At 45.5% G+C, this 26,673-nt stretch overlaps 1 protein-coding gene across 2 annotated transcripts; it reads right to left on the bottom strand.

Annotated features, from left to right (window-relative positions):
• Positions 1-1,754: 1,754 nt before the first annotated feature.
• Positions 1,755-26,209, bottom strand: PROSER2 (proline and serine rich 2). 2 transcript variants are annotated; one of them, XM_048963069.1, is made up of 4 exons: positions 26,033-26,209; positions 16,596-16,812; positions 5,934-6,189; positions 1,755-5,431 (listed from the first exon to the last, which is right to left on the bottom strand). In XM_048963069.1, exons 2-4 carry the CDS (start codon positions 16,779-16,781, stop codon positions 4,455-4,457), a joined length of 1,419 nt encoding a protein of 472 aa, XP_048819026.1. In that variant the 5' UTR covers positions 16,782-16,812; positions 26,033-26,209; the 3' UTR covers positions 1,755-4,454. The 2 variants fall into 2 exon arrangements, with proteins under 2 accessions (XP_048819026.1, XP_048819033.1); XM_048963076.1 differs by having other exon boundaries at positions 5,937-6,189; positions 26,033-26,207.
• Between the last annotated feature and the right edge of the window lie 464 nt (positions 26,210-26,673).

The raw sequence follows: 26,673 nt of genomic DNA, 5'->3' as shown, positions 1-26,673 counted from the left end.
TTCAGGTTTGAGGGTAGGAGGAAATTCTTTACTCAGAGGGTGGTGAGGCACTGGCACAGCTGGCCACAGAAGCTGTGGGTGCTCCAGGCCAGGTTGAATGGGCTCCTGGGCAGCCTGAGCTGGTGGGGGAACCAACCCATGGCAGGGGCTGGGAATGGGTGGGCTTTGAGGTCCCTTCCAACACAGGCTGTTCTATGTTGTGTGTGTGCTGTTTTCCCTCTGCTGGGTGAGCAGGCAGAGAGGAGGGGATGACAGTCACACAGCTCCATGACATGTGCAGTAACAGAAGCCCAACAGGTAGAGAGCATTACAGGAAAACATTGGGGATGTTTGTTGGAAGTTTGTTGGAAGTTTGGTGAAAGTGACCTCCTAGGAGCAATAAGGAAGTGAGCGATCGCATTGTAATGGAGTGAACTGAGGCTGAATCACAGGGAAGTAACTTACACAGGCTGGAGTTCAGAGCAGAGCCCAGGCTGTTGTTCAGCTGCTGGGTGACTGCAGGCTTGCAGGTGCACAGCTGGGATCCTGGATCCACGAGGGCACAGCCACTGTGAGGGGAGGGACCGAAGCAGCAGCCGGACCGCTTTGGTCAATGGAGATGTGCATCCTGTGGGCTTTGGAAACTGGAACCGTGCCCAGCTCTGGGGCTGAAGAAGGTTTTCTTTTATTTTCCTTTAATTTCAAACCTTCAGCACATGCATTAGCTGCTTTTTTTTTCTCTCTTTTTTTTTTTTCCTCCCTCCTCCAGTGCAGCCTCTCAGATTGATGCTCTTGGTCACTGGAAGGGCCACGTGCAGATGCTCCAAGTCCTGGGTCACAGTGTGATGCCACCTCCCTTTTGAGCTGCTTGGAGCTGCCACTCCTGTAACTCCAGTGGGTGCCGGGAGCTCGGGGTGCCTCTGAATGCTCAAGGCTCTTCAAAACATTAATTACAGCTCACAGAAAGTACGAAGACTCACAAATGAAAGAGGAACTTAAGCTGAGCAGCCCTGCACGCCTGCCAGCTGGGTGCTCTCCTGTTCCTCACACCTGTTCAGTTTAATCCTGAAGTTACCCAAGCCTCTTCTGCTTTTATTTCGCTGGCTGCAAACAGCAGGAGGTTATTAAGGCCCGGTGGAAAACCTGCAGGCTGAGAAGCAGTGGCTGCCACCACCCATCTTCTCTTCCAAATCCCTTGAGCTGAGAACACTGCTGACCCTTCAGCTGTTTGAAGTGCGGCGTTTCCTCCTCTGGGAGAGGTCACTTTGCTCGGGAAGAGAAAGCCCACATGAAAAACGTGAAAGCGAAGGGTGTGTCCTCATGGAAAGGGTTTGGCTCCATCCAGTCTGAGGACCCTCCTTACCTCAGTGGGAAAGTTATTTATAAGCTGAGAGTCAGCCCTGCAGGAAAGAAATGCTGTGCATCCTGCATGCAAGCAAGGCAGGGGTTGTTACCAGAAGGAACTGCGCAGGTGAGGGGAGCAGTACTGCACTAAAGGCCTGATTCCCAGTCAGCTGTGAGAGCTTATAGCAGCTGCATTAAGCTTGGTGTATCCGCACCCAGGGGCAGTGCACAAGAAGAGGGCTCAACCCCTGCTGGGGCTTCAGCACTTGGGTTCCTGCCCAGTCCTGCTTGCAGGACAGAGCTGTGGGTCACACATCCATAGCTGCATGAAGGTAACAGCCATTAGCGTTATTAGCCATTGAACACTGACTTTCTTCCTTGAAGGAAGAGGCAAGCTACCACGATAATGAATGAAATTCATTGGTTTGATCTCAATTTAATAGAGGATTTATTGGATTTGTGCAAGACAGTTGCTTCTAACATAAGAAAAAATACCACAGCAACATATACACACAAAACAAGGTACACAAAACAGAAATAAGGTTATATACAGATTATTAGCAGCTAGACTCATAGCTTCATATAGCACATGGCTTTACTCACTACAGTTTTAGGCACAGTGAAGAGTTTACCAACTGGATATTTGCTATGGTGAAAGGCTACGACAAATGCCTCATCCGTGGGGACAGAATGAAAAGCTGAGTCCCACTTCCCAGCAGCTGAGAACACGGCCCTGCACAAGGCTGAAAGAACACAGTCCAGCTAATTCAGCACACTGCAGCTTTAGGTATTAAACATTAAAATTTACAGAGATACATTTTTGAGTAGGGTTCCATTAGAGAGTCAGTGAACGGCTGAATTTCAGTGAGACATTGGGTGTCACCTCCCCCAGCTCTCGCTTAGCGTGGATTCTCAGCTGTAAACAACCCAAAGTAGAGCTGGCAGGGAATGATTAGATGTGAAGATTGCTCAGTACATCCCTCACATGTATAATGTAAAGTTGTCTTTAACAGCATTCACAAGCACAGAGGCCATGAAACATTCAGGTTGACTTAGCAGGTTACATTAATAAATTATGATGCATCAGCCCCACGCTGTCCACATGTGAGACTCCAGCCCAGGCAGCACTGAAGCAGGTGCTGCGATGCTTTTCTGTGCTTCCTTTTCTTCCAAATTGAGGACTGCAGACTGAAATCCCAGCAAAATAAGAATGGCATTTCCTTCCAGCTTACAAGACGCCTTCTTTGTTCCAGCAGGACTTCTCACGTTTGATTATGCACGCTTACTGTTCTGCCAGCCTGAGGAATGGCTGCATTTCTTAATCACTGGGTGCTTCTGTACAGTATGGCTGTCACAGGGAGGAATGTGATCACAGCAAAAAGGCTGCAAAGAATTACTGAGCAACAGAACCGTCCGGATACCGTAACAACACAATTAAACATTTAAAGCAGCAAGCAGATAAATTAAAAACAACAACAACCAAAATCTTTAACTTATGAGGCAGGTTAACAGTGACGAGAAGATTCTTCCTTCACAACAGCTTCATTTGCAAATACAGCTCAGCAGGTTTGAAATACTTTATCACAAGAAATACAAACTTGTTTATCACAGTTATGTCAGAGCTCCTCTGAAGGGTGCGGCAGTTTCTATCATTGCCACTCCCCTCCTCCCCTCCAAGGGTTAGGAATCAGCTTCTCAGGGAAGAGAGGGGGCTGCTGGGGGCTTCAGAAAGTGCAGAGAATAAAGGAGTTTTCTCCTTTAGAGAGAGAGTCTGAGAACTCCTGCTTGTGTGGGAGGCTGGGGTTTGGCATTGGGGTTCTCAATGGCTGGTTTTGATAGTTTCAGGTATGAAAAGGAAAGGGAGTTTTACTACAGAAGAGCAGCTTTGCCATCTATGCTAAAAAAAATAATAATCCCAAAACATACCAGCACACGTTTTGGGACCATCATGAAAAGCATGTCTGTTGAACAAAGGCAAAATACGCTAACATGGACCCTCCAGGAGCAATGTGCTTTTACATCCCACTCTCTCCTGTGACTCCATTTAGCCTGCAGGAATTTTGGCTGTAATTTGTTATGTATTGGCAGGGCAGAATCAAATAAGGCTCTGAGCAGAGGGTTATTAGGTCTGTCAGACTAAAGGAAAATCAAATGAGGTTTTTTTCTTTTTAGAAGTATCAGAATTTACACCTTTGCAGAGTAGCACAGCTGGTGCTTGAAAAGCAACAGCTTCTTCATGGGAACGTGAAGGTGAAAGGTGAGACTTCTGACAGAACCCTCTCACATTTGGTACGGAGTTGACTCGTTCCTATGGCTTCTCCTACAGAACAGCTGGGATTGCAGATTGTCAGGAGGCTCTTTGGCTGTCAGTGCAGAAAGCAGCACAGGGCCCGTATCCTTGAGGCCTGTCTGGTGCCTTGCACTGGACACAGGTTGTGAGGGCAGGGCCAGGAAGCAGCAGCAGCTGGGAAGAAAGGAAGGCAGCTTTGAGCAAAGCAGCAGAATAATGCAGTCACCCACTCCAAAGCCTGCGCTGCTCCAGTAAGAAGGTCAGAACCGGAGCTGCCCTCTGCACAGTCTTCGGTTGAGCGGGCACAGAGCAACAGAGCAGAAGAGTCCGCCACCAGAAGGGAATGAAAGCAAAGCCTGATAATACAGACAGCGTCACTGAAGTGTCACACTAGTCAGAAGTTCCAGTTTTGACATATCTTGAGCTCCCATAACACACACGTGTGTGCGAGACAGAGCTCTCGTGGGATTTTTGGCTTTAAAAAGAGCAAAAGGAAGATTGTCCATTCAGTTTGCTATGTACAACAATACTGCACTGTACACTTCATTAACTAGCTGTCCTCTGCTACAGTCCAGCATTACTTAAATAAAATTCTTCTTAACCACAAAGAACAACAGATGAGTCTCTCTAGAAGAAGCAGGGCAGAAACCCACCAATGTATATGGCCTTACACAGTGCCAGTCTGTAACTAACAGCCATGCTGCAGTACCAGCATCTCCTTAGCTTGCCTGAGGCAGAGATCTTCCCATATCTCCTTCCAATCTGATCCCAATCCCATCAGGATTGTTTCAGCCCAAAGTCAAGCTGTGACTTCCCCTCCACTGTCACATTCCCATCTAAACTATGCAGTCTCTTTCAGCAGTCCCAGCTTACGCAGTGCCTCTCTCCTCGCTTCTTCTGTTGAGCCACGGCCAGAGAACTTCACTGTTACCCCCTGGGATCGAAATCCTGAAGGTCTGGGTAGTGAACCTGACCTCCTCCGCATATCCAGGGTTAGGTTAGGTTGCTTGTAATCATTAAAACCTTTTGCTGTGTTCTGCTGAGTGACCTTGCTAGCATTAAGAGCCACCTCTGGTTTGATTGTTACAGTTTTGCCCGTAGGAAGGAAAGGGCTGGGCTCACTTTTTAAAGCTTCGTGGATGTTTTGGTATCCATTGGGAACAGCGTCTGCCTGCTTGGGCTGCACATCGAGCTGCTGAGTACCTGGGCCACGATCCACTGGGTCCTGAGCTGGCTTTCCCTTAACAAGGCCAAGTTTTGTCAGGGCCTCATAGCGCGTTTGCTCAGAGGAGAGATCCCTTAAGGAAGAACTTCTGTTGCGTGACAAGAAATCATTTTTTTGCTGCCTCTCCTCCAATTCAGTTGCCAGAAATCCCCCGTTGATGTTGGCCAGCACCTGAGCTCTCCGCTCCTGTACGTTCACTGCTGCTTTTGAGATAGTCTCGTTGAATTCTTTGCCACTGACATTTGTTATATTGATATTGCTTGGAAACCGGTGCAGTTTGGGTGCGGGCGCAGGAGGGTGCTTTGGAGCTGCAAAATAATCACCATTGGCTACCACAGTTTTCTTCCTGTCAGAACTCCCCTCCTTCAGGGCGCTGGGGAAACGCACCCTGCTCTCCATTTGCTGCTCTGACATCTTCTGGGCCACGATGAGCGGAGTGGGGACAGAGCGAAGCAATTTTGGATGCTGCACTGCAGGAGGAGGTGGAGGAGGCAGAGTCTCACACGTCTGTGGTGCTGCTACAGAGGGATGTGGGGGAAGGTCAGCAGGTACAGCCGGCTTGGGGCTCTCAGCTCTCCGGGTAGCATCCAACACTTAAAAGAAAAAGCAACAATAACCTCATTAAGTCACAGAGTCATAGAATGGCCTGGGTTGAAAAGGACTACGATGATCATCTAGTTCAACCACCAGACCAGGCTGCCCAGAGCCACATCCAGCCTGGCCTTGAATGCCTTCAGGGATGGGGCGTCCACAGCCTCCTTGGGCAACCAGTGCGTTACCACCCACCCAAGTCCTCACACAGAGCAGAACACAAGGGTTTCCTTTTGCCAAGAGTCAGCACACATCAGTACCACCTCCCCCAAACTTTCTAACAACTCAACCCATCTCGCCTATAACTGAACCACAAGCAGTGACATCTCATAGAGGATCCCAGAGTTCAAATCACTGTGCTGCCCTCCTCCCACCATTCACTCTGCATGCTGGCTTTACTGTGTTTCAAAAGGCTTCGTAAGTTTTGCACATTCTGATTTTTGATCAAAACTGGATTAGGTCACAGCTAGGTCAAAAGGAACAAACATTTTCAGGAAATACTGCTACCTGGTTCTGCACCTTTGCTGGGAGGGCCTTCATGGTCACTGCTCTCAGGTGTTGACTGCACCAAGTCAATGATATCTTCAGTCTCTGAATGACTGGACACGTTTTCTTCTGTTGACCTTGGAGACTGACAGTGGATGCCACTGTCACGTAGGACTGGTTCCTCCAAGTCATCTTCTAAGGCATCTATGGTTTCCTCAAAGAATGTGAGAACATCCTGCTCTTCATGAGTTAAGTACTTCATACTCTCATCATCCTACGTGGGGAAAAAAAAAAGAATAAACATTAATGTTAAAGCCCTGCAGATAAGCACACAGAAGTACACCAATAATAAGTACAGAACCCTGGTTTGAAAGAGGGAAAGCAGCAGAACGCAACAGGCAGTGGTCTCATGGGAAGGATCTCCTGCTTGCTGTGCCACACCTTCCCCAAGAGGCATCCCAATCACACAGCCAGGAGCTGCATTCATGTTGGCAGAAGAGCAGCATTTGGTTTTTCATCCTTTCTGAAGTGCCTAACTTCAACTCAGCAGACTGGTGTCTGTTTGAGCTGGACTAAGAAAACTGCTAACAAGATCACAACAGCTGATGACAAACTAAACCAAACCACACAGCACCGCGCCTTTACACGTGCTGAGAACATCTGCTAAGCCCAGAGTGGAGCTGCCATTTCAGTCGCTGTGACAGGTTCAGGGATGAGGGCTGGGAGCTGCAGAGGGACGGGGTGGATTCAGGACAGCTCAACAGATGGGTTTGTTCCCTTTTTGCTCGAGAGCAAATTGGGAGGACTTGGCTGTTAGGAAGGCAGAGCTGGAGCTGAAATATGGCTCCGCCACTGCAAACTGAGTTACCCTGAATTCAATCACAGATTACAGAGGAGCAGTAAGAAGAAGGGAAAAGGTTTCTGGAAACCTCTCGAGTTATGGAAAGAAATTAGACTACTGGGAGGATGTGCTCCCTAGCAGTAAAACGCCTTGGGCTATTTTGTCCAGCAGGAAACAATCCTGTAGAGCACAAAAGTGATAAATAATCACTTCAATCATCCAATCCTTATTTTCCATGAGTCAGTGCTCCTGATTAATTCAACATCACCATGAGAAGCGAGGCAGCAACGTGCAAACTCTTACCTCCACCCTGGGAAACACTTTTCCAGAAGCTCAGAGATGACCAAGAATGATTAAGAAAGGCAACACATGAAGACAATGGATACAGGAAGGACATTTCCCAAGAGAGCTAAGTAAGTTCTGGAATGTAATTAAGCATTGTTGGGAAGTGAGGTTTTCCCTTTCTGGATTGAATTTCTCTCTCACTATGTGCATATTGCACATTTTGCCACCAGTAACTTAGGAAAAAAAACACCAATAAAGCAATTAAAGATGGATTCCATTCTCTTCTCTGCTTTTGACTTCTCCAAGGATGTATAGCTGTTCATGCCTCTAACAAGGCAACCTCAGTTCAGGGCAATTCAGGCACATAGCTAAAGGCAGGCATTACAAACACTGAAGGCTCTTCTTGCTGGAGCAGCAGAAAGTGCTTCAAACTCACTGTGACATTCAGGCCTTATATTAGAACAGGGAAAAAGAAAAAGCAACTGTTTAGTTCAACCTGTTAACTCCTACTGCAAACAAAGCTTTTACCCTCATCTCTGGCATTAAAAACAGGAACAATGCACCTCTGTAGAAAAAGAATGCCCACAGATTAAGAACTATGAAACACTGCATTGTATCGAGGAGCAATTAGTTTCCAAGCACTTCAAACAGTACAGGATGAGAAAAATAAGTGCTTCAGGGCTCTCCACTGCACTGCCCTGTAAATAAAGGCACGAAACACAGAAGACTCCAGCAGAACTGCTACAACAGCTTGAAGTTGGATGCCATTTGCAGCTGCCTATTTAAAGCACTAACTTCAAAGGCTGACATATTCCACAGCCTGCACTCACTGCACAGCAAAGCTCAGTTTTCAAAGTCCAAGGAAAGTTTTACAGCTGAACTTGAAAAGTGAGACAGACAAGCCTTCCTTTTTTTTTTTTTTTCTTTCCCCTTTATGGATGTTGCAATCTCCTTCCTTCCCCACCCAAATACTCATAGGGCTGCTATGTCTAGAAGTGAGAGAATGACAGGAAAGGAGCTGTTGTTTGGTAGGTGGTAGCTCCAGCCCGACAGGACTCCCAGAAGCTTTTGTTGTGGGTGAGCTCATCGCAAGAGCCAGACATCCGCAGGCAAAGGAAAAAAAGGGCTTCTGGCTTAAGAGGTTCACGGTGGCAGCAGATCCAGTGTGTGGCACTACATGAAACAAGTACCCATCCCTTTACAAATACATCTGCAGTACATGGCATACCTAGATCTGTTGAATGGGTCCCGAGGAGAGCTGTGATGATGATGATGATGAGAGGGCTGGAGCTCCTCTCCTACGAAGTCAGGTTGAGAGAGCTGGTGCTCTTCAGCCTGGAGAAGAGAAGGCTGCAGAAGGACCTTATAGCAGCCTTCCTGTACCTGAAGGGCTGACTGAAGGAAAGCTGGGGAGGGACTTTTTATAGAGGACATGTAGTGACATTACAAGGGGAAATGGCTTTAAAGTGGAAGAGGGTAGATTTAGACTAGATGTTAGGAAGAAATTTTTTTATGGTGATGGTGGTGAAACTCAGTGCCCACAGAGGCTGTGGATGCCCCCTCCCTGGAAGCGTTCAAGGCCAGGGTGGATGGGGCTTTGAGCAACCTGGTCTAGAGCAAGGCATCCCTGCCTGTAGCAGGGGGTTGGAACTGGATGGTCTTAAAGGTCCCTTCCAACCCAACCCATTCCATGAGTCTATTATTGGAAAGGCCAACCTCATCTCAGTTAGCACTTTCATCTCTTTCTTTATACAGCTTCCTTTCCAGATGACCAATGTCATTTCAGACAGCAGAAATAAAAATACAGCAGCTCTAGAGGATGAGCAACATTATTTCTAAAGGCAAAGCAAGTTTCAGTTCTAAGATGGCAATAATTCCATTCTAGACATGCCACCATAGCAAAGATAATTAAGATAAACCTACCAGTGACTCAGGTTGGTCAAAGCAAAGGAGCTCAGACGTGCAATTTCAGCCCCTGGTCTGAGAACAGAAGCATATTGTAGGTAATACAAATGGGTACCTTATACCGCAGTAGAGCTTTCAGAAAGATGGGAAGAATTTTGTTGTTGCTAAGCGGTGCCAGCTATGATTAAGGCTACCAGGTCTATTTCTAATTAGTTCATTTTCCACATATTTCAAATAATGGAACAGTTCATATTCTTTCTGGGCTGGTTTTCCAGGCCTCATTTCTCCTTGAATAATCTGGGTTAGAAACAGTCCAAGAAGAATCTCCCCAGTTACCATCATTCTTTCCAGTAACTCACAACTCAATACATAAACACACCTCCCCAGACCAAGTCACACACACACATACACACAAAAAAAACCTACCTGCTTTAACAGCTACTGCCTACAGAGAGCCTACATTTAAAAGTTGTGCCTTAGCTGAGGATTAAAAGGACTCTCAGACAGAAGAAATTCCAGATGCTGAAATGGCCAAGTATGCTCAGCTGGCATTAATATTTTAGAGCCTTGTGCAGCCTAACATTTCCTGCTTATGCCAAACAGGAAGTGCCTAAAGAAAAAATGGCTCTTTCTTTCTTCCCTCCCTTCAATCGTAGAATGGCCTGGGTTGTAAAGGACCACAAAGATCATCTGGTTTCAACTCCCTGCTGTGTGCAGGGTCCCCAGCCATCAGACCAGGCTGCCCAGAGCCACATCCAGCCTGGCCTTGAATGCCTCCAGGGATGGGGCATCCACAGCCTCCTTGGGCAACCTGTTCCAGTCCTGTTCAACTCCCCCATCATTTCATAGAAATGATCCCTTTCCTACCTGTCCAAGAGAGTCAGCTAGTACTAAAGGGCCACAAAAAGCTCTCAAACACTGACTGCTGCTCACGTCAAGGCACGTGGCACAATTTGGTATCTCTGATGCTGACTTTTGTTTAGTAAGAGGCAGCTGAGCACCAACGCCCCTTTGGAAGATGAAGCTGCTTGATGGTCACAGGCAATTCATCTGAAGTTTATGCACAACTGCACTGCCTTTTAACGAAGCTGAGCTGGTTATACTTACTGGCCCCTGAAGGAGAGAGATGGAGCAGAACAAAGATCCATGTTGGAGTCCAGAAGAAATTCAGAAGATCATACCCTGACCTGGGATCCTTTGACTAAAAGCAAGCTGCCAAGACATCCACAACAGTTAAACATATTTACATGTTAAAGGTCTTCTAGCAATCTTCAGAATCAATTACCCACATCTAACAGCTTCGTTTTGTCCAGCCGAGTACCACAACACTGGATTCAACTGACTTAGTCACTTCACAAAGGATTAACGTGCTGAAGAGTTAAGAGTTACAGTTCCCTGGGAGAGAAATAACTGAATGCCTCTCAGAAAACACAAAGGGAACAAGCTATTGTATTAGGTAGGAAGAGATCAGTGGAGCACCACTTACACCTGAGCCTGCTAATAACATGAGACAGTCCTTCTTGTAAAATAAGTGGGGAAAAACAAAAGCTCTGAGTATAAGGACAGCATCAGGATGGATACAAACCCGTCAGTGATTAAAACAAAAAGCACTTCTGGTTCCATTCGTAAAAAAGTGAAACAGGAGGGGCTGCACAGCTCCACTGCTTCAGCTATAGTCAAGTGAGTTACAGACAAGAGCAAGAACTCCCAAACCAGTCCAAATGGAGCCAAAGCAGCCCACTTTCTCAGCAGGCTGCCCCCAGCCAGCACCAGCTGGTGCTCAGGGCAGAACGGAGTCAGTAGAACAACAATGCTACACGCTGCATTTGTGTTTTTCTTCCCTACATCCTGCCCATTTCCAACAATACACTGCTTGAGGACTTCCCAGTTGTATCCACACCTATGTGCTTAATAGCCCATAATAAGCCTCTGTAGCATGAATTCGTGGTATTGTTTAAGCTCATTTACAGGGCTGGCATTCACAGCATTCCGCGGCAGCGAGTTCCATAGCCGGCGCGCTGTGTCCAAAAGCACTTCCTTTACAACCCACTATCTGATGGTTTTGATAACACCACTTCATTTGTGGAAGAAGACTATAATAGTGAATATTGTTATGTTCAGTCTGTTAGCATAATCGTGCCTGTGTGCCTTGTAATCATTAGCAGAGCATATAGTCAATTGATTGTAGATGAGGAAACGAATGACCTAGAAGCATTAAAGAAATAAACAGGATGAACTAAAACAATGGACTCAACAAGACCCACCTGCCTTTAAGAAAAACGCAAGCTCAAGCAATACTGAATCTACTTAAGCTCTGAAGACAGCTCTCTGGGTATCAGAGTTCAGCTTATTTCAGCTCATCTCCTTAATTTCTATTTTAGAATGACCTGAGAAAATGCAAAAGAACTTTCAGGCTGAAGTCATTAATGCTTTTCACACACAAAAAAAACCAAAAAAAACCAAAAAAAACCAAAAAAAACCCCATATCATTTCACAACCATCTAGTTTCTCCAGAGAGGTTCACTGACTTAGGCAACAGGTGTAAGCACAAGATGTGACGCATGTTGATTGGAAGGCCTTATGGCATAGTCCTCCCCCCAAGATATACTAATGGATGAATAAGGAATAATAGAATGGCTTGGGTTGGGAGGAACCTCAAGGATCACAAAGCTCCAACCCCCTGCTGCAAGTAGGGCCATCGCTCTCCATATCTAACAATAGAGCAGGCTGCCCAGGACCCCATTCAACCTGGCCTTGAATACCTCCAGCGTTGGGGCATCCACAACCTTATACTTAGGAACTCAGATGAGATTACTGGAAGGTGTCAATATAACTGAAAGGCATGGGAAAGAAGTTCATAAGAAGCAGCATGATGCACCCCAAATCAAATAATGAAATAAGACAAGCCCTGAATAGATTTAACCCAAACCTCTGTTATCTGGTACTTTCCTAAGAGTAAACAATTAACTTGGTATCTGCTGGCAGCCTCATGGAGCTTTGAGAACAGAGTGGGACAGAGTAACACCTTCATGACCATACAGCGTGCTGGTAGAGCACACGTTACTTCAGCTGGAAAGAAGATGCTGCACAGAGTGATGATCAACAAGCAATAGAAGACAGAAGTAGCTGCAGGTCAGTTTGAACGCTGTAAAGAGGGGTGGGGGGGAGAAAAGCACCACTGAGGTATGCAAACATCATCCTGGGATATATTAACCAGGGTGATGAAATCACAGCACATCCTCACACAGAACACAGAGTTCTGATCCAGCCACTGAACTTCCAGAAGGATGCAGCCAAGCTGGACTGGGCCCTTAGCAAAGCCACGAGTGCTGCCAGTAGGTTTGGCTGTGCAGGAAGGTTGGAAAAATGCAGTGCGTTATTTTTAAAACAGCAAAGAATGGGTGGCAGGCAGACACAGCCTTGTATGTATTACAGGCCATAAAAGGCTGACCACCAGGCTCACTGCAACAAAGCTTCTCTATGCTGTCTAAAGCAAAGACAAAGGGAAATTGGTTTACATATTACAGCAATTTGAATCCAAGTATTCGCTTAATGAGAAAGTAAAAGGGCAGAAGACAGACTGCTCTGGAGGTTCAGGAGTGCCCATCAGCAAGGTTAAGAGAGCAGAGCTACCCACCTGCTGGAATAATCGTCACCCACTTGATTCTGCTTTGAAGCAGAATGATGCAGTTTATGGATCTTGAAAGCAATTTATGCACTACAGCAACAACATTCTCACCAGCACATTTTACAGCAAGGTCATTCCTTGCTAGGAGTCAGGCACCTTACCCCTAGTCCTGTACTCCCAGACTGAAGGTAGCAATCCCCAAACTCCTCTTCCTCCTCACTGTTTGCCTTGCAGGTGGTAAGTATGACTTCTCTTCCTTAAGTCATGACACCATCAACCTGAAGTTGATCTCTGGAGGTCCCTTCCAACCCCTACAATTCTGTGATTCTGTGAAGCATAGCATAACTCTGTCTCTGTGCCCTGTAGACAACAGCTGCCACCCAACCAAATGCAGCTGTGTGGGATAGGGTCACCCAGAGACACAATCCATCTGTTTTCTTGAACTCCTAAAGCCACACTGGAATCCCAGGACCTCTTCAGAAGGGCTGGGGCAGAGACAGCAGCAAGATGCACTTCTAAAACCTAGTCTGCTGCATTTGCATCATCTGTACTGATCAATAAAGGATAAAGATAACAGCAACTAGTTTTTAGGCTGTAAGAGATAACTGTGAAATGCTTAGGTGAGCCCCAAGTTAAATGTGGGGAACAAGATACTAAAGCTCAGACCACTCACAGGATGCCTACTTGCCTTGTCTGAATACTCAGTGCTGGAAGTGTCATCAGTACTACACAAGGCATCCGTGATAATGAATCATTTTCAACAACTGGGTATCAGATCTTGTTAGAGCCACAGAAGAGCCTTGTTCCATGAAATAACAGAATAAGACACCTTTTAAATTGTTACACGGTTGTGACTCTTAAGTTACTTGATTAGTGACCTAAAGAAATGGCCACTTGACTGACTTCACCACTATCCCCAAAGAGCAGTGATAACTGGGACATTAACCAAGGACTGGTCTGATGTGAAGGTGAAAAATGAAAAAGCACAGCACAGCCTATTGAGACCAACAAGCAACCCACTAACCCTCAAGCCTAGCCCTCAATAAGACATTTGGATACAAAAGGTACTGAAGTCATCAACACCCAAGACACTCATACAGCTTATTACAGTGCAGTTCCAAATCAGCACTTCAGCAACTCATCATCCCCTGGTACGACCTTAGCGGGTGATACTGCCCTAGCATGTCATTCACACCCAGAAACTGAAGTAGTTACTTGTGGCTGAGAATGGGTACGTGGTACAATTGCAGGAGTGAAGAGGTGAGGTTTGTCTTTAAGAAGCTAGCCTGCACACACCTCCTCTAAGGGACGGGACCAATGAACTGAGGAAAGTGAAGAGCTAGCTTTGTCTCCAGAGTATGTGTCCTTAAATTGCTGCAGCTGTATTTCACTGAGAGTTAATCCTTGCAGCACCTATCAGAGAACGTCACTCAAGAACAGCTTTTGGAAGTTGGAATTGCCAAGCAGAGCAGAACATCTTTGTTTACCCTCCCTCTCGCATAGCACAGCAGAGCCCATGCATGGAGGAGTGCACTTGTCTCATGCCTTTGTGGAGGATCTGTTCTAACACCACCCTCATTACAGAGAAGCCAGAATGGACATGAAAATTCACATCCTCCTGGAAGAGCATTTATGGCCACAAGATCCAGAGAAAGGAAACAGGTCCAGGTGGTGATGAGAGATGAGAATAGCAAAGCAAACACTCTGCCCATCTAAGCACAGGTTCTGGTGCTTGTCTTCAGCTGCTGTGATAAATTTGATGGTGTAAAAATCAGGTCCACATATCTATGATTTACAGAGAAAAGTCTACTGCAAATCATGACAGAACAAACATCCACGGCTCACTTCCCATTCAGAAAAATATACCTGACCACAGTTGTCAGAGATTAAATAAAAGCCCCGTTGTGTGTGTAGATAAACTGAGAAGTCTGTCTAAATACATCTCAGCTGACAACATCTGACTGCTAAGAGTCGCACTGACTTAGTTCTGTTTCAAGCACATTTTGGCCCATGAAAGTTTACATCCATATCCTTACCATCCCTAAACCCACAACCAGCTCCACAAAAAGGGATACCAACACACACACAATATACAGAACAGCCAGCAGTCAGCCAAACCAGCTTTAGAGCTGTCAGCATAGGCTTAAGCTGGTCCAAGTGTTTGTCTCCATTACCACATCCTTTGGTTTGTTGGAAAAGCAACACAAAGATTATGTTTAACAACAACTGTAGTTTGACACTGAAAAGCTTAAGAACTTCATTTCTGTGATCAGGCAGGAAGAAAGCTGCAGCAGCACAAACCTGCAAGAAAACACACTGCTGTGCTTCTTTTTGCTATCCCCTGCTTCCCAATGGGCCATCAGGTGTTTGTCATCTTCTCTGGCTTCCCTTGAAATGTTCAGGACATGAGGAGCCGTATCTCACTGCTTTAAGTGAAACATTTGCTGTGAAATGTTTTCCACGTCCAAAGTAACCCAAAAGAGAAGGCTATTCCTTAGGACTAGGGAGGGATTCTAATTCTAGCTGATGCATCATCATACGGGTTATCACATGGTAAGATCTAGTTAGATTAAGGTAACCTATGTCATTTCCTGACACAGCAGACTCAGGATGAGACTGCACAGACTCATTTATATATAGCCTCATCATTCAATACTGATTTATTTATTTTTCAAATGACCAGTCTTATGCCTTTTACCACAGCCAAGAATAAAACTTGTGGAAACATGACTGGCTGTGAATTGTGACACCAGAAAACCAGAGTCAAAGTATAAAGCATAAAATGAACTTGTAATTCTTGAATAAGAAGTGCAATTCCCATTCTAATTCTCCAAGATCCATCCAGTTTCCTTGAACATTAAGGGTATATTGCTTATTACATGTCCAAACGGTATACTTGGCTCCTACTTCAACCTCCACTACCCTCACTCTTCCAACTCTCCTCCAAAGCAGACCAGAAACAGTTAAGGGATTAGATGCAACTATTTATTTTGTGTTTCGAGTAGCAATACAAGCTGAAGGATGCAGCAGAATGTTAACTAAGTTGTGGTATTCTTACTAGAACCAGCCCTCAGCTGCCAAAAAGCTCACCAAGTAGTGCAAAACAGAGCATTTGAGTTGCATTAAAAAACACAGGTATCAGCTTGCCAACTTATTTTCATCACTTCTTCTTTCACAGCAACAAGCTACTTCATTTAAAGAAAACAAGGAGGGCAGAAGAACAGATATGGAAAACTTAATTTCATGTTTAATGCGAGACAGAGATTGATATTCCCATCTAGGGAAAACATTTCTACCAGAGTGCTCGCTCCTCAATCAAAATTGGATGCTTTTCAAATGGTTGTGATAATTGAAAATGCATGAGGATCTGTACCTGCTTTCTAGGCTTAGCATGTCACAGTACAAACTATCCTGCTGAGTTCACTGCCTGAATCATCCTGCTAATTAGAAAAATGCAGAAGTGCATCCTACTCCCTCAATTACTCATGTACTATTTAAATGGCCACACACTCATATTCGCTAATCCAAAGACAGCTTTGTTTATGGTGACGTATTTGTTACTCACCTAATTGCATGAAGGTGGAATAAACTGAGACCTTCCTTCAGTACTGTCAACAAAGAACTTAAGCAAGAAACAATACGTTGAACCAAGCACTACCCTCACCTTCCTTTATGAACTACGTATAAAGAGAGGGCAGAGAGGCAAAGAACTGCGAGCAACGTGCAGGCAACAGAACCAACTTATCTGTGCTCCTTAAACCCATTCCCAGTTCTCTAATAAAATAATAAAGCACTCTTCAGGCTTTCTGAGGCAATCAGACCAGAATAACAAGCTGTTATACCACATCAGAGTAGCTACTTCTGGTCTTCCAGCTCATTAACACCCAAGTCCACAGCCCACTGTTTGGTACCAGAACTCACAGAGATCATGGCTTTGAAAAAAAGAGTAACAACCCCATGCTATGAACCAAGCTACTCATGTAACTTGCATCACTAAGCATAAGGCCCATTAAGCACTTACCATGGCAAGGTTTTTGCATCTAGCTTGGTTGCCACAATTCTCCACACCACCACCCCTCTCCATGCTCCCAAGTGTGCGCTTCAGAGAGATTTCAGGTGTTGCTTCAGGAAAATCTGACAGGAGGTTTCTAGGCATCACACCTTCTGGACTTATCGATCCCAGTGCAGCACAGGATGCCATCAGCATGTTACGTAGTGCTTGCCAGTTGTATTCATTTCTGAAAGCAGAAAACACAGGTTCAAATACAAGGAGGGGAAAATAAGCAGTAAAAGGATTCTATGTAAGTTATTATAAAGCATCTCTTTATAGCTCTGGAACATGCCTAACACCTGTGGGCACCTTTAGAAAAAAAAATCTTACTCTGTAAGAGTGATTTTAACAATCTGATGTAGCAAGATGCATCCCATCCCATGTGCTTCCAACCAGACGTCTACTCTTACAAGCACAGACCCTACATAAACATCCATCCTACAGATTCAGCTTTTGTTTTCCATTATGACGGATCATCAAGAGTAATAAAACCCCATAGATTGAGAGACTAACAGACCCAATTTCAAGCGTCTTCAGCTTTTAAAAGCTTGTAACAATTTATCAGACAGTATTTATCTATATAAGAGAAACAGAACCCAGTTCATTTTCTAACACTGAATTTAACTGTTTTCTCAAGCTGCTTTAAGTTGACTACTTCTGGTTCAAGACCTATGAACAGAGCACCGTTCCATTTTTGCACCATCATATCATACAGCCAGATTGCATTTTAAAGCTTATGAAGCTTTTATTTCACTCAGCTATGAAGAAACAATGCTTGCACATTTGGAAGATGCTTACTGGAACAGACATGCACCAGCACTTACTGGAACAAAGCTCTTGTTCTTTAAGTCATCCTACTGTAATATGTCTCTGAATTATCAGATCACAAAATACAGCAGAATTCCTTTCTTCGTTTTCCAAGTATCACACAGACATGCGTCACCCTTCTGCACTAACAGCACAAACAGGGAAGGAAAGAAAGCACAAACTGATTTTAATGTGCTGCAAAGATGTTTCTCTGCAATAAGAAACTGCATTGCACTGAGGAGCAAAACACCTCACTCTTTTAACAGCCCATCTTCTGAGCCATGCTGCTGGTGACTGGGAAATAGCAGTGACACATTCCTCAGAACAGCTGGCTGTGAGGTACCAGTCGCATGGCACCAGCTGGGAATTAGATAACGTGACCCTGACAGCACGCAAATGAAATTAGATGGCCCTGCTTCCCAAGTGCTGCTCCCTTTATCACGGCTCAAGAGGTGACACGAGAAGCAAAGGCAGTCCTGCATCTCCAATTCAATTGGATTGCCTCTCCTTCCTCCCTACCACTGTCAGCTCCGAGCTGAGAAACCAGAGCCTCCCTGTGAGCTGATCAGCGTTTCATAGCAGTGAGATAACATCTGCCAGCACCGAGCAACAATTCCATCTCGCCGATCATTTCCTCCCAGGAGAGAGCTATGGCATTACCTGAGCTATGTACCAGTGCTCCCTCCTCTGTGCTGCAGCACCAACATCTGTCCTGTGGGAAGACACCCACACAACATAACCAGGCTGCGGTCCAACGACTCTTGGAAGCACAAACCGAGTAAACAGTGCTGGATTTCCACAACACAGGTATCTGAAAATCACCAGGCCTGATGTTCATAAGATACGATCTAACCTTGATTTTTCCCAGGAAAACATTCTTGCTTTCCTCTATTAATAACATGAGCTGTAGTCACAATGCATCCCCGAGATAATGGTCCTTCAGTGCTACCACTGAGGCAGAAACGTGCTGCTGGGCATGGCTTTATGAACCACACAAGACAAGCGTACATCAGAACATCACAGCACCTGCCATGCCTCTGGTTGCCACATACCACAAAGCCACACTGAAAAAGGCTGTCATTTTTAGTGGAGTTTATGAGCAGCACATAAAACATAGATATAACAGTCACAAGGCACTGGACTGCTCCAAAACTCTCAGAAGCCTCCCAGTGACTTGATATGTCATCTCCTAACTTTCTGGGTGAAGCGTAGGAGAAAGAGTGCTTTTCCAGTGAGGGACCATTAGAGGTGCACACTCCCCCTGACATTCAACAAGAGGTGGGTAGTGATCCCAACCAACATCACTTTTTATTCAGGGATTGGGCATGCCACAACTGATCAGCCCCTCACTGACGCATTATAGATTTCTTCAGTTACACTCAGAAGTCGGTGAACTTTCTATGTACTGCACTACAAGGAGAGGTCACAGCTCACTGCTCCAGAACACTGCAGGGACCGTGGCTGAGATCAAAACATGGAGACTGTCTACTGAGGAATACCCAGATTCAGCACTAACAACCAAAGCCATGAGTTCTAAACACCAACAAATAATGTCCTGTTATTCATTCTGGAGTTCAGGCTCTGATGTCCCATACAGCTCCTGAACAGTGAATACCTGCAGCTGGTTTGGAGAGCCTCCCACACAAGATCAAGCACTGCTTCTGCCTCTGTGCTGTAAGCCATGCCTTCTTTGGAGGTTCCACTCATATCAGAGAGGCACAGGAGAGGTGCAATGAACTGTCACCCTGCAGGAAGGGGGTGATGAAAAAACAATTCCCTTCTTCTGTCTTCCACACCATCTTTCACACGTTAGAGGTTGTTAAAGTCATAAGCAGCTCCCAAACATTACTTCTCCCCTCTGCTATGTTTTTGTGCATTAAGGATTAGCTGCTCCCACGTATTTGTGCAATGCCTAATGCAGCCACAGCTGATGTGCAGTGCTGCAATACACACAGCACATTTTACAAACAAATCCCCTTCCTTACCATGGCTATCACAGAAGACTCTTCACCCTTTTTACGTCCCCTCTTCATTTTGTGGATTTGGGACAGAAATAGCCAACAATGCAATGAATTTCAAGGAGACCCCATGGGCTGTGTCAGTAGGATTGCCAAGGTAACCAGTAAGGGTTCAGAAATAAGGGAACCATCATCAGAGGAAGCGAGAACAGCAGGGCGACAGACGGCTGCTCCTCCTGACCTTCAGAGATGCACTGCAAATTAAAACTGCTCACTACAGGATTTGTCTCCTGGTCTGCTCAGCACATTACAGTGTTCTGAGGTTTTTTTGGATGTTTTGTTATTGATACTAGGGTCCAGAAACGTGACAGGATATTAAAAACAACCATCACAGGGCAGCTGTGATTCTGTCAGTGAAAATGATTTCTTCTTGGTCACAGTGGAACCAGCTTTCACAAGGCATCGATGAGGACACAATCCACATATGCACGTTGGCAGAGGGTAAGAGGAAGAAATTGAAATATTGAGTTTTACCTCCAAAAGATTTAATTTTGCTTTGGCAGGGGCACGCAGTTCAGAGGCTGTAAAGTGCCATCAAAGATAAAGTGCTGTCTGTCCTTTAAGAAAAACAATTTAGTTGTGGGCTTTTTTAAAAAAAAAAATAGGTTTGCTGACTAAGATTACTTCTGACTGAAGTTCAGTTCCAGTATTTACAAGGGACTGTTTCTGCAGCAGGAGATGGAAAAATATATTAATAATCCTGTGTGAAAACCAGCTTAATAAACAAGAGATCAATTCCACAGAAATGGAAGACATTGAGAGGCCAGAGATGAGCGCTGTGGCAGCCAGCAGCCAAAAGCCAGCACCCCCATTTACTACACAACACAATCAAAGCAGGTAGAGTCAACTTTTCTTTTTTGGGAAGTTGTTACACGTTTTTTAAAGGGCACAATATTGGTCTTTCCTTCTCTTCACCATACGCAGAATTTCTAGAGGACGCTTGGTGAGAACAGCTAAATTCCTAAGCTAGATCCCTAGGCTGAGGCTGCTCAGTGAGCACCACAAACACAGTGCCTGGTTTTCAGCAACTATTCTGCAGTGATAAAGTGGGACAGAAGAACTGGCCAGTGAACCTGAACGCTCGTTTCATTCGCTGACTGTACACACCCATACCAACACATGAGCTTAACTCTCTGTGCTCTGTCAGTCATCTTGTATTCAGTGGCTGTGCTCAAGTTGTTTGCTTTAAGAAAAAACAAAAACACAACTGACAAACCCAAACATCTGAAAGCACTTTGAGGTCATTCAGAGAGTCACTGTATAAAAAATGATGGTACAGGGGCAGGCCAGAGAACCTGCATCACTATTTGCCTCTGACAACAGCTAGCAGCAGATGCTGAGGGAGGAGTGCATCTAAAACAAAGTAAACAGAGCAGGAATTCGTTCCGCTTCCTGCATGTCGCAGTCAAGGACTTCCAGAAACAGAGCAGGTATGTGTGTCCAACAACACGATGAAAATCTCCTTGCATTAAGTGCTCCTGCAGCATACCTCAGAACCAGCCATACAAAATGACAGCTAACTACAACAGACTGGCCCAGGACACATCTCTGCTGTGCCACTGTGGCTGCACATCGCTCCAAGTTGGCTGATCCAGTGGGGTGGACATATTTCCTCCTTACAGATTACTCAGTAGCCACATTCTTCTTCACTGCCTGAAATATAGAGGAAATTCCTGAGCTTTATAGGCGAGCTATTTCCTACTACTGTGATATACAGTAAATTGGAGCTGTGTGGGAGCAGACCAAATGACAGTGCTGCCTACTAAAGCCAAACACCACAGGCAAGTTGGTCAACTAGGAGCATGCAGGACAACCTGAGGTGCTGCTTAGCCCTTTTTGCTAGCAAAGACAAGCCCTGGAATCAAGCAGTAAGTTTGTAGGCTATTCTCACAAAGAGTTAACAAAGCAGGACTAACATCCAACAACATTAGTTTTTAGGAGTGGAGACCAATCAAAACCAGCCAAGAGTTCAACTCAGTTTTCTTCTCCACATCACTAGCACAGATGCTTGCAATACAGTCTCACATCACAACAAAATTCTGGCTGTCCAAAACAGAGGTAGCATTACTTAAGTCCAGTGACACTTCTTGCCCTTGTTTAGAGAAGGGCTGTCATCATTGCACATTTGGCCAAACAGAAACACTGACCATTAAAGACAACAAAAAAAGGAAACACAAAAAGAACACCCTGCCCCAACCTATAGTTGAGCCTCTAAATAGCCTCTATAGAGCCTCTAAATAGCAAGAAAAGAACATTTTGATTGAGATTTTCAGAGTTGGTGCCAAACAAGTTGGAACAACGCTTAGCAAAGTGGGAACTCTGGGTGCTCTCATGGCAGCCCAGCGGCCTGGGACAGACACACACCAACCACCTCAGTAATTACAGTGCTAACAGCCACGTGAGACTCCCAGAATGCAATATTTCAATTAAATATTTGGTTTTAAACTTGCTAGTTCCTGCATTTCTATGGTACATTTGTAACAAACTTCCAGACTTTTCTCCACAGACTTGAGAGCTACAAAATCCGTTGGCTTTAAAACTAAAAACAAAGATTCTCTCAGTCCTCTAAATCTGGAAGCTGGAGCTTCTAGAAACACACTGGATGTCATTCATACAGCTTGTGCTTGAATTTGCAAGAGCTGCCAACAACGAAATAATTAACCCTGTGTACACAGGTAGCAAAAGAACCAGATGGGTAATGCACCAGTTCAGCAGAACTTGAATCCAGCTGCTTTCATTTCATCACACACCTAAATGGTTACAGAATTACAGCCCAAATAAACGTTGCAATCCACTTTTAAATGAAATGACCACAAAGCAACGTTTCCATCAGCTGCTAAACAATAATTCAGTCATTAGACTGAATTCTCTAAATCACGTTTTGCTCAGAAACAACACTTAAAGGTCCCACCTCTGAGCATGTTAATCCAAGCCTCAAATGACAGAAAGAAGGATTCGGTATCATGCTTCATTCTTAACTGGTTTTTCTTGATATTCAAGAACAGCCTTTTTGAGACAGTATATCTTTGGAATTTTGTTGCCTGCTGTACACAGCTAAGCCAAAACAAGGCAAGCAGCCTCCTGCAGAACTGTCGGTATCCGTCTCCTCGTTCTCTCTCCACTGCTAAGGAAATGCTGCCTCTTTTAAACAGAGGGTGGGACGCCACTGCAGGCTTTCACAATGTCACATTCATCCAGCCTGAAGACAGAACCTGGCAGGGGAAAACTGTGAAGCAGGTCCTTATGCATCTCTGCCTCATTCCTTGCAACTAATCTGTGTTCCCAGTTCATTACAGCAACTTCAGCTGAATCCCATTGCCTACAGCTAAGGCACCACTGGGAAAGCTTTGTGCGTAACACTGCAGGTTAAACTACCAGAGAAACATCCCTAATGTACTCCCAATCCTTCCCTATCACAACTAAAAATAAAACTCTGCTCAGTGGCAGGCAGTTAGCTTTCTTTAGCTTAATATCTTACACAAGGACAGGGCTCTCACTGGTAGCCTGTGATTGAGATTTGATGATCAGTATCTGCTTAGTGGGAAAACACCTGATAGCCAAGGCTGTCCAGTCCAGTACTACCTGGGCTTCCAACAATTGGAGGAGATGGCTCAGGTCTCCCCTGACTTCAAGTGATCTTGTATAAACTGCAGCACAGAAAGCATCCAGCTCTCTTAAAGTTACTTCAGTCAACATCAGGGCGGTGCTATGACAGCCAACATTTTGGAAACATGAGATCTACACCAAGAATTTTAGGCTTCAGACTCCACTATAATTAGTCAACTTCTGTCTCATTACAGGTGTAGCATCACCATGGTCTAAGGCTGCATTACATAATGACTGCTACAGTCATCACAAAGGTGAACCAAATCCTGCTTTAGGAAGTACACACAAGGACAGGACAGCGTTCAGCCCCAGCGCTTCTGTGTCACGTCTCACAAGAGGATTTTGTGTTGCTTTCCTGCGTTCATCAGTGACTGCTGTGATGGTACAAGAGGGCAGAAGACACTGAAAGCACAGAGTAGATGTTTACTTTAAAAAGAAATTAATTTGATGGTCATTTAATTCCTACATAAGCACATGAAGGTCTACCTGCCCAAGGTGAACGGAGCTGAAAACAGCATTGGCAAAACAAAGCAGTAAATGCTTGTCTCGTACATTAATTGGTAATAGGAATGGTCAGTAAATACCTAATTGGGAGGGAGATCTTTAAGCAGTTTGTTACACTGGAAATTAAAATTACTTGCTTCTATTTTCTAATTAAATAAGCGGAAGGATGTGGCAACAGAATTTGCCAGAGCCTGTCTGGCTGGCTTCGAGAGCCACTTTTATTGTCATTTATTTTCACGCTCCAGTATTTTAGAAGGTCGGTCAGTCTGTGACTTGTCAGCTGCCAAGGAGTTACGGCGTTTGTTCCTATATCCAACCAGCCAGCCCCTCTGCCAGCATTCTTGGTTAATATTTCTGTCAGAGGCATGCATATGAAGAAGGAAAAGCAACTACGATCAAGAGGAGAAAAGTTTTACTATACACAAAGCACAGAGATTTAACATAGCATTTCCCTGTTCCTTCCCCATTTCAGACTTCCTTTGTACTTCGAGTCATAAAACTTGATATTACTCATTCACTCTCTGTTGTAAGGACTCAAAGCAAACCCACAATGAGAAAGATAGAATTTTTGCAGGTTTTTGCAGCACTATTTCTTTCAGCTATGAGTAATCAGTGTTTTTCTTTCCTGTTTAAACACCAGCTCTCCCCCCCCGACCCACACAGGTATTATGACTGCAAAGGAAGGAAGAAATCCACAATCATTATTCTGTACAGTAGTAGCCATACAGTGAAGAATATCTGCAATGCTGCATAGCCAAGGACCTGCAGAAAAGCCTGAAAATAATATCTTTGTATTAGCTTAAGCTAGAAATTGCAAAAGCTTCGAAGACTCATGCTTCACTTTAGAAGGAAGTTTTTCCTTCTGTTCGCTTCATAAAAGAAAGAGGAGAGAAAGCAACCACTACATTCTGATACTTCATTGTAATAGTTTAAAATCCTTGCTATAATAAAAAGAAGACAGCCACCCTCCAAAATTTTCGCCTGCATCATCTCTTGGGTATTGCTCACACGCAGGATGAAAAGCAACAGATTTCCAGCCACCTCCTCTGGGTGCCATACCCAACCCAAAGCTATCTGGGAAACATGCCCTAAAGATCTTCAATCGCTGAAAATCTGTAGCATTTGGAAGGCTGTGGTTTCTCTTACACATACCAAACCTCGCCTCAACTACCCAGGCTGACAACCTTCAGAAGCACCAGCTGCCTCTCACACCTTCTCCAGACAGAACAGGAACCTGACAGAGGGTAGGGAAAACATTTTGAGTTAAAATCTGCTGCTGTTTAAGCCAACAGTTTTTCCAGTGGTAAAACTACATTCTGGAGAGTCAGGAAGCAATGAAGAACAAAGCAGATCTTTACCATCACCCTTAGTCAGCCCACAACACCAAGTATAGAATCTTTAAGGCTGGAAAAGACCACTAGGATCATCTAGTCCATCCATCGACCCACCTCCCCTGCCCACCAACCACATCCCTCAGTGCCACATCGCCATGTTTTGGGACCACCTCCAGGGACAGTGAGTTCACCACCACTCGGGCAGCCTGTGCCAATGCCTCATCACTCTTTCTAAGAAGAATTTTTTTCCCAGTACTCAACCTGATCAAACCATGGATGTCAGCACATCTGAAGTTTAACAGTGCACTGGAATGAAACCTCGTAGAAACTCTTTCATTTTTTTTTTCTTTTAATTAAAGTTGCCAGTAAGAGTTTGCTGCCGCATGTGGATTTTTAAACAGAATATGGGAAGGAAGAAAAATTCAAGGAATTAGAAGAGCTTGTAAGCAGAGCAGGGAATAACTTTTCACGCTGTCTGGCAGGGATAAAGCAAGGGGGAATGCCTTAAGGTAAAAAAAAGGGGGAGATATTAGTGAGACGTTATGGGGAAATGCTTTACTCAGAGGTGAGGCACAGCTGCCCAGAGAAGCTGCAGGTGCCCCATCCCTGGAGGTGCTCACAGCCAGGCTGGACGGTCCTGGGCAGCCTGAGGTTTCTGCTGGAAGTTCTTCCTCCCATTCCCCGTACTCCGAACCACATCCCGCCCAGCAGCGCCTCTCCCGCGCCGTGCCGGTCTCTCTCCCCTCGCTCATAGCATCACACACCACTTCTCCGCTGGAAACCGGAGAGCAGACAGCAGCGCGGTGCGTCACAGCGCACTGCCTGGAGGAAGTTTAAAAACAATGGGGCCAAAAGCCGAGCGGGGCAGCCGCCGTCCTTATCGCTTTTTGAGACGAGAAGTCACCCGTTCGCGAGCAGTAAGACCAACGCCGGATTCCTCCTACCCGGCGCTGACAAGCGCCTGAGGAAGACTGACCCGGGGCAGGCGGAGCGGCACACGGACACCCGCGGGTCCGCCCGGAGAGCGGTGGGAAAGACCCCAGGGCAAGGCAGGGCTCCTCCTGGCAGCACGGGAGAGGCGCGGGAAGGGAAAGTCCCTCAGAAGGAGCGCCCGGAGACAGAGTTGAGGAAAACTCACCGGCTGCTGTCAGAAATCCGCGCCTCTCCTAACAGGGACAGCAGAAGGATAAAGGACGGCAAGTTCTCCGAGCGCTCTCAAGCCAAACGCACGCTCCGCCAAGCAGCCGAACTCATGCGCACTGCGCCCGGCCAACACCCACGGCGGGCGGTTAAAGCGGCAGCGCTGCGCGGGGACAGGGCGGAGCGTTCCGTCCCGGTGGGAGCGGCGCATCGTCACGGCTCCGCCTCGCCCGGGCGGGACGGCCGCCTTTGTCAGTGGTCGGGGATCCACCTCCAGCACCCCTCATGGCCGAGTGTACCGGCTGCGGGTGCGTGACAGCAATACAAAGTTACCAACGGCCTGCGTGCTTCTTCATGAGCGTCTTAAAGGGGGAAGAGCTCTGCGCGCTGTGTTCAGCAGCGCTGCCCATAGCAGCTCGACAACACGTTCCATCTACTCTTTATTATTAATTTATCATCATACCGCCTGGTATTTATTTATAGAAAGCGTGTGCAAGGCTATGTCAGCCATCACAGGAGTGATTTGATTTATGTCCCATGCCGTTGTAACAATTTCAGGCTGTTTTTAGGAAGGGCCTTTGAACAGCTCTTACAGAAATCATTATTTCTTGTCCACGCTGTGGTGGCAGTTATCTGTGG

The sequence above is a fragment of the Lagopus muta genome, chromosome 1, assembly GCF_023343835.1.
Source record: "Lagopus muta isolate bLagMut1 chromosome 1, bLagMut1 primary, whole genome shotgun sequence".
Taxonomy (NCBI): Eukaryota; Metazoa; Chordata; class Aves; order Galliformes; family Phasianidae; genus Lagopus; species Lagopus muta.
The sequence above is the reverse complement of the archived record's forward strand: the minus strand, read 5'-3'. Positions and strand labels throughout refer to the sequence as shown.

Bases quoted from the DNA above. Each gene is read 5' to 3' on its own strand.
- PROSER2 (XM_048963069.1), bottom strand. From the start codon at position 16,781: ATGCTGATGGCATCCTGTGCTGCACTGGGATCGATAAGTCCAGAAGGT. The intron at 6,190-16,595 runs GTAAGTGCTTAA...TTCCCCACGTAG, and splicing joins GATGCAAAAACCTTGCCATG to GATGATGAGAGTATGAAGTA. The intron at 5,432-5,933 runs GCAGTATTTCCT...TTTTCTTTTAAG, and splicing joins CAAAGGTGCAGAACCAGGTA to TGTTGGATGCTACCCGGAGA.